Below are 14,738 nucleotides of genomic sequence, written 5' to 3' on the forward strand. Positions count from 1 at the left end.
CATGGTCTGTAGACTACATAGTGGCCCAAATAACCTTCATTGTACATTAATTGGGATGAGATATTTTATTCCAAGGGTGGGGCATGGAAGACATGAATAATCATTTTATACTGACTTTCTGTTAAGAAATTCCCAGGGGGGAATAATTTCTAGTTATCTTTACCAAGCAGTGTTGAAAATCTTGTTTTAAAATTGTCAGAACAAGTTTCATTCCACAGAATAATTATACTCAGTTCAGCCAAGTAAAGATATGAGTGACAGCCAAATAGCAACACAAAATAGCATTTTATTCTGGAGAAACACTTCCACGTTGGAGTTTTAAGTCCAAAGAGACACTGTGAGGGTTTTTTTTTTTAATAGAAAAGTAAAAGAAAGTTCCAGTTTTCAACACAAGTTATAGTAAACTTTTAAAATATTGTTTGTTCCACTGTAACATAATACACATGTTCTCATTACAGATAGAGGTACTATTGAATTGTAGGCAACTTAGTTGAATCGTGTTAGGTTTATAATATATTATTAATTCCTGATTATAGAAAGATCTAGCAATATGAAAACTTACAAAGCATTTCAATGTTTTTATGGTTAAAGAAAAGTGCTAAGTGACTATTAAGTAGACAAATTATTTTTCTATGCCTCCTCTGCTATCAATGTGCTACTTTTTGTAGGACATCCCTTCCTTCGTGAGTCCTGCTGGTTCAGACTTAAGTACAATATCTCAGTAGTATTTGCATTTAATTTAGAGACTACTTAAATGATGGCTTTCTTCCCTTTCCCTGAGTCCACAAACATAATATCTAAACTGCAGATTCCTGGGTTCTCAGTCTTTTCTGAAATCTGGGCTTTCACACTGTATGTGTCCTGTGTGCCCCCAGATTGCTGCTCTACTGCATCCAAAGAACTTTGGCTGCCACTTTGGAAAGATTACTACAGCCTCCGTGGCAATTTGGAGGCCACTGTATTTGTCAGAAGGGTCACTTTTTATACTGTTGAGTTCACTGGCATGAATTATAATGAGTTACAAAAAAACAGAAAATTTATCATTTCTGACCTCTAAACTCTTGAAAGAATACCATTAATTGTATTTGTTTAATTTGCAATTAATCAAGAAACAACTTGTATATCCACGTAATAAAGCCCTACAACCAATAAAGCCTGGTTAGCTCTTGCTAAGGTAGGGAACAGATTATCTTTGTTTAATCCTTTTGTGTGTTGCAAAGTAGCCTTGCTTCAGGTTTTTGGGGTACACTTTCATCAAAGCTTGAGCAATGGATCTGGAATAATCGAGGAGCCCCTATCTCACTACATTCAACATACTTGAGATTGTGACACTCGCACACTGAGGACTTGAATGTTTTGGAATATTTTTGGAGACAGCACTTAATAAAGCACCTGAGAACCAAAAGGCTTAGTTCCATGAAATTCAACACAGTGCACAAACACGAGGTGATGACCAAGAAAAAGGTGAAAATGGTTTTCTCCGTGGGTTTGGAGATGAAGCAATCGACAGTGTTGGGACAAGGCTTCAAATCACACTTCATAAGATAGGGAACACTAAAGCCATCATACAGTTTATAAAATAAAACAAGGAAGCCAATTTCAAAACCATTTTTAACAATGAGGCTGATCAGATAGGTGTACCACAGGCCCCCATGCATGATGCCTGGGCTAGCAGAGAGCTTTTTTCTGTGCCTTTTCTCTCTACTCTCATGATAGGCCACATGAAGAACCACCAAGAGAGAAGGTGTGGATACCATGATCAGCTGTAAGGACCAAAGTCTGACCTGGGAAATGGGGAAGAAGTAATCAAAACACACATTTTCACAACCAGGCTGTCTAATGTTGCATTCAAACTCTTTCTGTTCATCCTTCCACACGTGTTCTGCTGCCACTATGTAGACCAGCAAACGAAAGATGAATACAATGGCCAGCCAATTACGCCCAATCCCAGTTGAGTATTTATTTGCTCCACTTAGGAGGTCTCTGAGAATCATCCAACTCATGACAGTCTCACAAGCAGGCAAGATTCTGTAAAAGAGAATGATGTAATCATGATTAATTTGTTTCTATTCCATTGATAATTTCAACTTTTTGAAGAAGACATAATCTAAATCTCTAAAAGGGGATGACGCACGTCTATGGACATACTTGATCCCAGCCTACTTTAATTTGGAATTTAGTTTGCTGCCCCACCCCAGCCCCCGTACCCACACTTAATCCATTGTCAATTCTATTCTGGTTGGCAAAATCTTTCTAGTGTATTGCTTCTCTCTCAAAGTGGATGGCTATGGAAAGAACTAGATATGAATCCCTAGGTTACCCTGGTACTTTGAGATGTCTGTCATATGACTTGATGTTGAAGTTGTAGTCTTTACTTTCTTTCTCCAGATTTTTAATACCTCTGTCCTTGAGGGTGATTCCCCCCGACCCTCCCTTCTCTTACTTCCTTATCCCACACTACTGAGTTTGTCTACATTTTGATGGTAAAACGTGATGCTCCCAGCATGAGCTATCTCAAACTTTTGCTTTCTTCACCAGCCAGACTTACATCCACACTCAGCTTACTCTCTTTACCTAGTTCAGAGGAAGAGGTTTCCTTCTTCTTGCCTCAAAATAACCATTTCAGCATTATATCACACTCTTACCTGTTTTCTCTATTCCATATTCTATGTGTTTCCTTCCTCTTGGCATACAAATAAGCTTCTGTTGTCTATTTTTAGTTAGGATAAGGGAATCTTCATAGTTTATCATTCTGACAACATCCCTTCCTTTATTCCTTATTTCTACTTCTTTGATGATTGGTTATCCTTCAATTCATTACATCTAATTTTTCTGCTCAGCACTGTTCTTATGCTAAAGTTCATACTACCACTCAGCTATCAAATCTTCTAAAGCTTTGGATATCACTTAAATTTTCCAAGACATTTAACACTGTTGCTGCAGTTTTATTCTTGAAACTCAGCCTTACTACTCTCCGTTATCTTCCTGTTGTTCTGCTCCCCTTGATTGTTTCATTAGTTTTCTTTGTCCAGCTCTTTAAAGTTCTCTTCTCTGCTATTTTTTCTTCACTTCGTATTTTTTTCCTGGAAAATGTTCATTCTATGGATTCAGCTAATTCTTTCAGTCTCATGACCAAAATCTTTGGCTCCTCCTCAGAATTCTGTATCCCGTTACTTCTTGATTATCATCTATATATCCCACAGGCACCCCAAACTTGCTATGTCTACACTGAATTTATTTTGTTTCCTGCCCTCTGATTTCATTATTCTGTTGATGGTCTCACTAACAATAAAGCACTCAAGTAAAAAAATCTCATATTCACCCTAGACTCCTTTCTCATGATCCTTTCTTAAATCACCCATCAAGTTCTTCTGATTCCCTGTAAATATCTCCTAAACTCATCTGTAATCCACTGCCAGAATCTCTCATCTATACAACCCCCTCACTACTTTCCATTTCTAGTCTTTTTTCCTCCCCTGTCTTCCTAGTGTATACTCAGTGCTATTTAGTTCTTTTACACATCTTTCCATCTCTTGCTTTTTTCTCTGTAAAAGCTGAGAGGAAGCTGAAGAGCCTTCTTTTTTTATTTCAGTGACAGTGTATTTCTGAAAGTTTTCTTTCAAATTGTCTATGACTAAACTTGGTAGTATGGACCCCAGTTTTTACTTATTGGGTCCATTATATACCCATCAATGTTCAGTCATTTTGAATTGGTTTCTCACAACCACCTGGAAAGTATGTTTGTTTGTTTTATGGGGATAGAAGTTTTGTTCTTTCAAATGAGAAAGCAGGGTCTGAAAACTGAAGCCACTTTCCCAAGTTCACAAAGATGCAGAGCAGAGCTGAAGTCTATTTCCATTACTCCAGATCAAGGTTTCTTCACATTGACAGCACTGCCACCTTGGGCAGGATAGTGCTTTGTTTCATCAGCTTTTATTTGCACTGTAGGATGTTTAGCAGCATCCCTAACCACCAGCTGCCAATAGTAACCTGTCCGCTCTCTACCATTTATGACAAACAAGAGCATCCTCACATATTTCCAAGTGTACCCTGGGAAGAGGGGGCAAAATTTTCCTAGTTAAGAATCACTGCTTTTTACTTTCTACCATAACCCAGAAGATGTGGGCTAGAGCTCTAGGCCTGTCACGAATCACTTTGTGATTTCTCATGTGAAGACGTTGCCTTTTCAAGTCTTATTTCCTGTTTAAATCATTAATTACATTTTGTTTTCTCCATAGACTCCACCAAAAGAGGATCATGGAAAAAGACTCCACCAAAAGAGGATCTCTGAGGAGAGCCAGGGGGTAAAGAAAATTGGAATATTATTAAAAAAGCATACTTTTTAAAGTGAGTTACATTATCTCCTACAAAGGGAACAATATTGAGCAAGCCCACACACTAGAGTCCTGAAAAGATGGATTAGGTTAAGAGGTATGTTCAGACAGAAAAATAATACATGTACACAATGCCCTCTCTATTCAGAAGAGAATGAATACTTCTGTGTCCTTGGTTTTCAGAATATAAACAAAATTGTATTAAATAAAACATATTCTTAATCTACCTGAACAGTTAATGTCTTTTTGAATTATTAAAACAAAACCTTAAAGATTAAAAAGCACAAACAAGTATTATGTTTCCTAGTGGCCTATCACTGAGCATTTGTCTGTATTACTCAAGAAGATATTTATGTAATGTTCCAAAACATTTGAAAATATCATGTTGAACATCTTTGAGAAAGAAGGTAAGACTAGACCCAGACTGCACTGCTAAAAGAAAAATAATGAAAAATAAAGAAATCTTTGACTAGAATCAAATAGGTGGTGCCATCAGCTTCTCAGGATTACAACTTTCTTTTGAATCATACATGTCCTTTCTGTTTTCAGATTCCATGCTGATGGAGAAAGAAAGGCTTTGCTCCTGCTGGAGATGGGTACTAATGTTTATTCACTTTTAACTAAAATGGTTCAGCATAGTGGGTTAGAAGCCTAGGCACAGTGTTGGACTCCTTGGGGTTAAGACCAAGCTCAATGGAAATGGTAATGGAACCTATGGCATGGGGCTTGTGGGGCTTTTATGAGTTAATACGTATAAAGACCTCAAAACAGTAGTGACACATGGTAGCATGTAATATGCATTATCATTTTTTTGCCATTGGAAAGTTGAAGCCTTGCCATTTTATAAATTTAATACACACTAATTTAATTGCACATAATTAATTTGCATTAAGTAAGGGGTTGGGTTTTGTAGCTCAGTGATACAGTACTTCCCTAGCATGTATGAAGGCTGTGGGTTCAATTCCAGCACTGTAAAAAAGAAAAAAAGATGAAATGTATTTAATACAAATGAAATTCACATTTTCTCTAGTTTTCTTCTAGTGAGATGAGTAATAGTAAGGAATCTCCATATAACAGACCTTTAAACATTTGAAAACAGTGAAGCTATTAGCTCAGTGTCTTTATGACTTAATATTAATAATTCTGACTTTTTTTTTTTTTTTTTTTTGGTTTTTTGAGACAGGGTCTCACTATGTAGTTGAGACTGACCTGGAACTTACTATGTAGCCCAGGCTGGTCTCGAACTCACAGCAATCCTCCTGCCTCAGCCTCCCGAGTGCTGGGATTACAGGCATGCGCCACCATGCCTGGCCCTGACTTTATTTTTGATAAGGGTCATTATCCACGTCTTAAATTGCCACAGATCACTCCTAGTTTTTTAAAAAAGAGTTTCCACTTGTCAATTTTTTCTTTGTTTTTGGTGGTGCTAGGAATCAAACCCAGTGTCTCAGGTATCTTAAACAAGCACTGAATCACTGAGAACACCCCGGACCCTCCACTTACAAATTCTGATGTACTAATTCCACTATAACTTTATATTATGAAGTAACAGCTTACTTCACAGTAGATTAGTGTGGAAAATAAAATAATAAATATAAATAATAAAATAATAAATAAAACATTTCCACAAAGTAAAATGTTCAATATTCCCAATACCAGGAATAAATTTTTAAATTGTAAATTTCTCCCAAATATTTGATCTAGAAGTGGGAGCAGGGAGAAGCTACTGGGACAGCTTCCCTTCCATATGTACAAGAATAAAGTTGGATTCTTGCATCACACCATTTACAAAAATTATTTCAGAATATATAATAAAAATATAAAAGCTAAATCTATAAAGCTCTTAGAAGAAAACATAGGGACAAATTACCTTCATTACCTTCTATTATTTAGTTATAGAATTTTAGTGCCGAAAGTATGGGCAACAAAAGGAAAAAAAATCTGATTTTATCAAGATTGAAAAGTTTTGTGCAACAAAGAACATTATCAAGAAAGTGAAAAGACAGCTGTAAAATTAGAGAAAATATTTGTAAATTATATATCTGATAGGGGCTTAATATCCTCACCTGTAATGAATACTAATAATATAGCAACAAAAATACTTACCAAATTAAAAGTGGGTAAAAAAGTTGAGTAGACAGTTCTCCAAGAAAGATACACAAAATAGCAAATAATCACATGAAAAGGTATTCAGATATCATTTAGGAAAATGACAAATTTATAGACATAGAAAGTAGTTTAGATGTTGCCAAGGGCTGGAAAATCAGAAAAAAAAAAAAAAGGAATTTATTGTTTAATGTTTGTAGGGTTTCTGTTGGGGCAGTGAAAATTTTGAAGATGGTTGTAAAGCACTGTGAATGCAATTAAAGTCAGAATTCTACATGTAAAAATTATAGAAATGGCAGCACTTGATTACCTCTGAAGCAGTTCACATCATCAAGTGCAACCTTCACTTCCGTTCTCTCAGTAAGCGTATGTGTGGTACCACCCCAAGTCAGTGATGAGAAACCAAAGCTCAGAAAGTTAGAAGACTCATTCAAATCTAAAAATCTGCAGCAGAAACCAGGTCCTACATGGCTACTCTCTGGCTCCCTTTGCAGTGCTGGGTTCATTGATTGATCCATAGCTCTGTCTTACCTTGCACACAAATCATTCAACCTTTAAATTATTTCTTCTCATGGGCTTCTTTCTACCTGAGTCCCTTGCAAGCCCTTTACCTCCCTGTTTGGATGGAAGGCATTTTAATTTCTGCCTTTAAAAAGGCAACTGCTTACTTGGAAAATCCCTAAAACTGTATTTTTAAACCCAGGATCTGTGGCCCCCTGAGGGTTCTTTATCATATTCACAAGGACTTATGGGTGGCTTGTAAGTGTATCATTGTAAAACACACATACGCGTGCACACACACACACACACACACACACACACACACACACAAATACTGGATGACCAGCTCATAACCATGGACTGCCAGAAGATTTTAGCATCTCTACCCTCACTTTTATGAAGATTCAGCAAACTGCACAGCACTCAGGCCAAACAAGTCCACCTCCTATTTTGTAAATAAGGTTTCTTGAGACACAACCATGACAACTCCTTTATTATTTATCACTGCTTTCATAGTACAACTGCAGAGTTGAGTAGTTGTTACAGAAACAGTATGACACTCAAAGCTGACAATATTTGCTACCTGGCCCTTTGCATGCACACACACACACACACACACACACACACACAAAATGTTTATATTGTACTTAAAAATATACTGGGACCAAGTACCAGAACTAATTATCTGGGCCTATGAGAAACAACATACGATGATGGGGTGTTTTTTAAGAAAAGTCACATGAAGTCACGAGGATGAGTGAGCAGCATGAATGAAGCCTGTTTGTGGTTTGAATAGAGATCAGTGGAGGGTTAAAAGTGTCACCTGGTTCATGGAACAATCAGGCCTAGCCTCAAAGAACCTAGCTGATACTCTTAATGATGAGTGATTTAATTTCAGCAAAGCAGTATCTTTTGTTCACTAAACTTAAACTTTTTACTTTATTGGCTTTGTGATGTTTTGTTTTTCTTTTGTAAATATATATACAAAAAAGCCATAACTTTAAGGATTTTAAATCTAATTTTAGGTTTTATTCATGTGAATGACATTGTACTAAAAAAAATTATCATTACTAGAATCCAAGAGAAACACTGAACAGATAAAAAGACCCACACAAGCCAAGGATTGTACATATACATCACTTGCAAAGTATTTTAATTTCCTGTATGAACACATGTATTGCCATTCCTAGAAGATCCTCTATGAGGAAAAGTACTAACTTAGGTGTTCTCAATCCACACAGGATCAGTCACGGAAAGGTCCTGGGCTGTTCCTCTACACCCCCATTGTCCTGCACATCACACCCCAAACACTGCTTGAGCCAGAAGTTCTTCCTTGGCTAAAGACTCAGAGGGCCCTCAAGTCAGTATCACATTACAACTACACAAATTTACTTCTTGGAAGCCTATCTAGAAAGGGCATTTTTTATGGCACAAAGCTGAAAGACAATACATTAAGATTTGTGATAATTAAGATTGCTTTTTTCACTGAAACTTTGTAGAAGTAACAACTTCCCAATGATATCAAGTGCAATTTTCCCATTAAATAGACAAATCTAATAAGAAAAATAAGCTTAACTTACCTCTTGCTACAGATGTAGAGATTTAGAAGAGATTTAGTTGGTTACTCATTTGATTTTAATAAGCATGAGTCAATTTCATTATTTCTCTAAGAGCGAATTGGTTCTTTAAGCTCAGGAAAATGGAGTCTAGTGGTTTCCAAGGTAGTATAAGCCAAACTGGTGTGACCTGATCGTTTGTTTTGGCTCATAACTTAGATGAGGATTCTTGGTTCTTGGCTGTTTACAATACATGTCACTCATGAATATGCAGTTCATTAAATATTCCTTTTATAAAGTCTTGCCACCCTCCACACAAAGAAGCTAGAACAAAGAGAGAGTGTTCCATCCCTTAAAATGATTTTCCAACCTTTTATTGAAAACTATTATTTACAAAGCTGGGGATGTAGTTTAATGGCAGAGTACTTGCTTAGCATGCATGAGATCCTAGGTTCAACCTCCAGTTCTGCAGAAAAAAAAAAAAAAAAGCTATCTACAAAAAAAAGTCATAAGAACAAGTGAATTTAACTTAAACTTCTTAAAGGAGCTGTATTTAACTTCATATATCCTAGTCTTAGAAATTCATAAAGTAGAAAGATATAATAGGGAGGAAAACTAACAAGAGTAAAGTAAAAATCATTTCCCCAAACACAGAAATCATCGATAATAGGTATTTTATGTATATAATAGATATGTATATATACAGACTTGAGAAAGGTTGATTTATTTAAAGTACTTTATCTTTTCACTTTATTGACATGAGTTTGTCTAAAATTAAAGATATGTGAAAACAAAAATAAAATTATTTCCTCTTAAAATAGGAATAGCTTAGAAACAGAATTTTACAGCTGAAAATGATATTACATATTATGTAACTGAATGCCGCCATATAAGAAAACAGAGCCACAGTGAGTGGTCTCCTTCAGGTCTGAGAGCCATTATAAGAATATGGAAAAGAGCTAGAAATGAAACTCAAGTCTCAAAGCTCTTTCCCGCAGATTTTGATGTCCATATTGTAGACCATGCAGGTTTCAGTGCCAGTTCACTCTTGGGGTTCTTCATGTTCACAACCTTTATAATTATTCCATATACAATCCAAATTTCAAAGAAGAATGCAATTCATGTTTTAAAAATCATCCTGTAATATTATTTATTATATTCCTGTATAGACTTTCTCCATACACAATAGAGCAAATCTTATTTTCTTTTTACTGAGATCCAAGGCTTCCAGTTCCCAAATGGCCTTTATTAAAATGAAATTCCAAAGTCTGGCCTCCAGAATTATTCATCCCTTTCAGTTTCCACTCAGTTGTTTGTAATTATCACAAGGCTGTCTATGACCTTAAAACATTGCCTGTTTGTGGAAAGACACCTGCTTTGAACAGCTGGGCTGAGGAAGTTTGTTGTTGGAACAACCTTGAAGGTGACCTTACTGCACCCCTGGCTCCTGATGATTAAAGGATCTCAGCCTTCCAATAATGTTAGCACTAACCCAAACAAAGGGAGAATGCAATGCAATCCTGTACTGCAGAGCTGTAATTTTTTAGACAAAGATGCTTCAAGGATCTTGAAGTATCTTGCACAAAAGCTGGAAGCAGGAGAAATTGCCAGGGACAAAGGGTGATTAGGAGGCTCTGTGGAGAGATGGGATACAACTTTTGTCTTTATGGATTGAGAGGTGTGAACTTGCAGGTGTTCTGCAAGCTAGGCAAGCCAACTACGACTGAATTACATCCTCAGCCTTTTTACAAATGTTTTATTTAAAGACAGGTAGAATGTCTCAGGCTGGACTTAAACTTGTGATCCTCTACTTCTGTCTCTTAAGTAGCTGGGATTGCAGACATGTACCATGGCTGGCTTCTGCTATACTTTTGACACTTTAACACTTTTATCTTCGTATTTGGATTGGGAGAAGCAAATATAATAAAGACTGCAAAAAAAAGGAGTATTGTAATGCAAATAAATCAACTTGAAGTAAGAAATTTTAGAATGGAGAGAATTAAGAAAAGACTTCTGGAAAATAGATGAGAAGAATATTGTAAACTTTGTCCTCTGTTCCTTTTAAATTTCAGTTTTGAGAACTCCCCCATTTAGTGTGAGAATGTGGCCCTGAGATGGTGAGCAAGAGCATAGCCCGGAGCAGACTGCAGCCGTGTAAGCCGAAACCTTCCCAAGACCGGTGTTTCCTGGAGCAACTACTCTACAGAAGGGGCTGCAGGAAGACCCGTCTCAGTGATCACTTTGTTAAGGAGGACCACAGAATCACGCTGAATGCAGGTGTCAGATGAGAAGAGCATGATCAAGGCTCTAAGCAGTAGGGCCATAGCTGATTGCAAGATGGAAGTGTGAGTACTAATGTGTGTTGGAGACCATATGGACATAGTACTGTGTTCTGACCTTGACTCATTTCTCAGGACACTCTCCACACCAAGAGAGATTGGTATTGTCTTTTCTGTTCTTTAAGCAGTTGAAACAATGTATTTTGTTCTGGTTTCAGTATGACTTTTGACAAACATAAGTAAGCCTAGAAGACAGTGACCAGGGATGATGAGAATGTCTCTAACAATATGAAAAGAAGGGTTGAGGTAACTGAAGATGTTGAGCCTGGAGAAGCCAAGGGCAGGGAGTTATATCTCAGAATTTGGTATCCTCTATATTTCAAGTTTTGGTGGTGTGTATCTTTTGTTTTGTTTTTTGCTGTAGAGATTTTATAAGCTTTGAATTCAGACCAGGGTCTAAATCCTGGATGTATTTCATACTTAACTTTGTGGACTTATTCAAAACAAATGACTTCTCCATTTCCATGTCTGCAAAATGAGAAAGGCATTCCCTACTTCACAGATTTCTTATAATCATCAAATGAAGAAATAGCTGCTCAGTAAATGGTAGCTCTCATTATCTTTTGAAGGCAACACTGAGCTTGAGTTGTGAAATTTGTAGGCCCCAAAATGTTTTTTTAAATAGCATGAAAAATGAAAGAAGTATGCATAGATTTGGGGTGGGGGGATGAACAGAACAAAACAAAAGAACCTGTTGTTCTGGGCAGCAAAAATTTATGGGAAGGACTTGCCTCCGCGTCTCAGAATAATTGCTTTTTAGTACAATTTGAAACAATTTGAAATGAGATACCTACAGGAAGACGACAGTACTGAAACTCTAATGTAGCAATTCTCATTTATACCAGAAGCTTGGGCATTTGTAGCAGCTAGAGCAACCCCAGAAAACAATCTTCCTTCACGATGATTGACAGTTGTGACATCTAGTTTGATAAAGGACAAGTACTTCTCAGGTTTCTTGCTCTGGAAAGAACAGATTGAGGAGCTGGGTGCCTTCAGTTGCTGCCTGTCTTCTAAATGATGTAGGAGAGAACTGAGGAAAAATACTCTGTGAATGCAAAATATCTCTGGATATAAAATGGTTATATATGAGTACCATTTATACATCTAAAATGGGTTTTCAATCCTTTTCAAATGAAAATGTGAGTCTTATCTTCTCGATTTTAATCATGGTTGAGTACTTCTGGAGACGCAGTGTTGTGAGGGCCTTACGTGACACCAGAGCCAGATGTCAGCAAAGACACAGCTCCAGGCAATAATTTCTCCTTCCACTAACTGAAAAGGCTCACACTTTCACTATTTGCATCTGCAGCATCAAATATTTTCCAGACAATTTACATGTCCAAGAAATGTTTTGAGATCTTATTTTCCCAAGAAATAACTCACATATTGCCTAACATTAATTTACGTACCAATGCCTCAGACTTTTCAGTGTTTGACAGGGCTCTAAGCTGATGGATGCATATGCCTCCAGCTCTATTTAGTTTTCTGTTGTTGATTCAACAAATGAAAGGCTATATTTTACTTGGCAACATCTTGTGGCTCTTCACTTAGGAAAGCAAGTGTGCAGTATCAGGAAATACTTAGACCCAACTAAAACATTCATTGTATATACATTATGATAATTATTACACTTGTGTGATGAATAAGTCTACATTTTATTTTGCTTTCTCTAGATTAGGATTTTGTAAAGATACAATAATATGAATGGCCTTTTTTTTTTTTTTTTTTAGACAGGATCTCACTTTGTAGTTCAGACTGACCTTGAACTCATTATGTAGCCCAGGCACTTCTGCTGCCTCAGCCTCCCAAGTGCTGGGGTTATGTTAAATAAACATTTACATAAGCTCTTTCTTACACCTCTCCCCAACATAATACTATTTTTATAGTTAAATTTTAGATGAAGACATAAATACAGATAATAAAGTCCTAAAAATCTATATAAATCTTTACACGTTAAATATAACCTACAGCTAACAATGAAACAAAAAAATGCATACATAAGTGAGGATCTTCCAATCCAGTGTTTGAAATAGACTCATTGCAACTATAACTCCATTAGATCTTCAGGAATTGCTGGGCTGGGGATTTAGCTCAGTGGTTCTTCCACCTGCCTTGCAAATGCAAGGACCCGAGTTCAATCCCTGGTATCAAAAAATAAAAAATTAAGGAGGAATTGCTACCCCTGATTATCAGACAATGATGTGAAAGTATTGAGTAACAGGATCTGACATGTAATAAATATTTGATGAAGGAAATTTGAGAGGTAGGAATGTAGCTCAGTAGTAGAGCACTTGCTTAAAGTTGAAAGGTCAAAATAGAAAGTAATATTTGATGAAGCAATTTGAAATGTTCATTTGAAACAAGATCTCAGAATTTTTAAGGTAGTGATAATATTTCTTCAGGCCATTTTCTTTACTTCACTGGGTGAGATGAGTGAAAATATTAAAACACAATTCATAGAAGATGAAATAACTAGATTTTAAAATATGTTAAATATCTTTTGGTTTTTGTGTGTGTAATTCTGATAACAGGCACACACTTCAAATCCTGTTCAGGGCTTGAGGTCTAGAGATCACATGACTCTGGATGTTGCTGTAACAGCCCAGCATATGGTACTCTGTGAGGTCAACATTGACATAAAATAACTATCTGTCCTAAGTTCTGATGCCCAAGTATGCTTACATGTTTTCCTTTGGAGTAATAAACTATGCTCACAGTCTGTATAAGGTTGTACATCACATAGAATTAAGATCATGGCACCCAGAGGTAGTGCTCCTTAGCCATTTTTTGATTAATGGAGACCACTGAGTATCTTTGGCCTGCTAGAAAATCTGAGGAGAAGTAAACACATGTATAATAATCTGCCACTGGGAATTTGAGAGAAAGAAGATGATTAAAGACTACTCTAGGCCGGTGTGGACCAGAAAGGTGCAGCTGCAGGCATTTCCAGCCAGGACCCAGCCTGGACCCTGCCTGCTTGGGCACACAAGCCCAAGCCAAAAAGCTGCCTGGAAAAAAGCTGCAGAGGCCCAAGAGCAACTGCCCGAGGCCTGCTCTGATACCATTGATAAATACGGGCAGGTCTCAGTGAAAAGTTGGTATGGACCAGAGAAGCACAGATACAGGCTCTTCCAGTCAGGACCCAGCCCTGACCCTGGCCACGTGGGCCCACAAGCCCCAGCCAAAGACCCACAGGGAAGAGGTACACAGGTGCACAAGCAACAGCCAGAGGCATGCCCAAATACCATTGGTAAGTGTGAGCAGACCCTAGACAGAATCCCTCCCAGAAACCAGGGCTTGGGTTGCTCAGCACCCAGCCACAGGCACTAGCAGACAACAACTACATAGAAATGCACGCCCTAGCCAGAGGCATGCCTAGATGCCAAGTGTGCACACACCCCAATCAGAACCCAGCCTATTCAACAGGGAAATGCATGGATCCAGAAGGCCACCACTCTAAACCCAGGAATGGGTGCAGTAGTGAGCAACAGAAAAAAGGCCACTCCATGGCTTGCTGATAATTAAAGACCACTGAGTGAGCAAAAAGTTGCCTCAACAAAAGCCCAGAAGGCTGCATCAGTTGAAATGAGAAGACACATAAACAAATCTCAAAACCAAACTTCCAGATCACCTAAGGTAACACCAAAAGGAAGCAAAATGAAACAATCTGATACTCAACTGCCAGGATTCCCTGACCTGGCAGTGAAAGAGGATGTGGGAAAAAAATCAGAAATAATTTCTCAGATAACAACAGAGGTTGTGTTCATAGTGAAAGATGTGACTAATAAATCTAGAGCCAACACAGATAAAAAAAAAAAATAGAGGATCTGAGGAACATTATGAATCCCAACACAGGAATCAAATGGAATCTATAAAACAGATGAAAACAGATTTCCAGGAGA

The 14,738-nt window shown here is 37.4% G+C and overlaps 2 protein-coding genes across 2 annotated transcripts in view; one reads left to right on the forward strand and one right to left on the reverse strand.

Annotated features, from left to right (window-relative positions):
- Positions 1–1,196: 1,196 nt before the first annotated feature.
- On the reverse strand, positions 1,197–8,755 carry Gjb7 (gap junction protein beta 7). Its single transcript, XM_010633281.3, has 2 exons — positions 8,522–8,755; positions 1,197–2,028 (listed from the first exon to the last, which is right to left on the reverse strand). The coding sequence occupies exon 2, from the start codon at positions 2,001–2,003 to the stop codon at positions 1,197–1,199; it is 807 nt and encodes a 268-aa protein (XP_010631583.1). The 5' UTR covers positions 2,004–2,028; positions 8,522–8,755.
- The window catches only part of Smim8 (small integral membrane protein 8), a 32,026-nt gene continuing 22,171 nt past the window's right edge, over positions 4,884–14,738 (forward strand). The window contains exons 1-2 of the mRNA XM_033763377.1: positions 4,884–4,930; positions 10,570–10,842. The gene's annotated coding sequence lies outside the window, so the exon portion shown is untranslated. The remainder of the gene's footprint in view (positions 4,931–10,569; positions 10,843–14,738) is intronic.

The sequence above is a fragment of the Fukomys damarensis genome, unplaced genomic scaffold, assembly GCF_012274545.1.
Source record: "Fukomys damarensis isolate Sample0158 unplaced genomic scaffold, DMR_v1.0_HiC HiC_scaffold_14, whole genome shotgun sequence".
Classification (NCBI taxonomy): domain Eukaryota; kingdom Metazoa; phylum Chordata; class Mammalia; order Rodentia; family Bathyergidae; genus Fukomys; species Fukomys damarensis.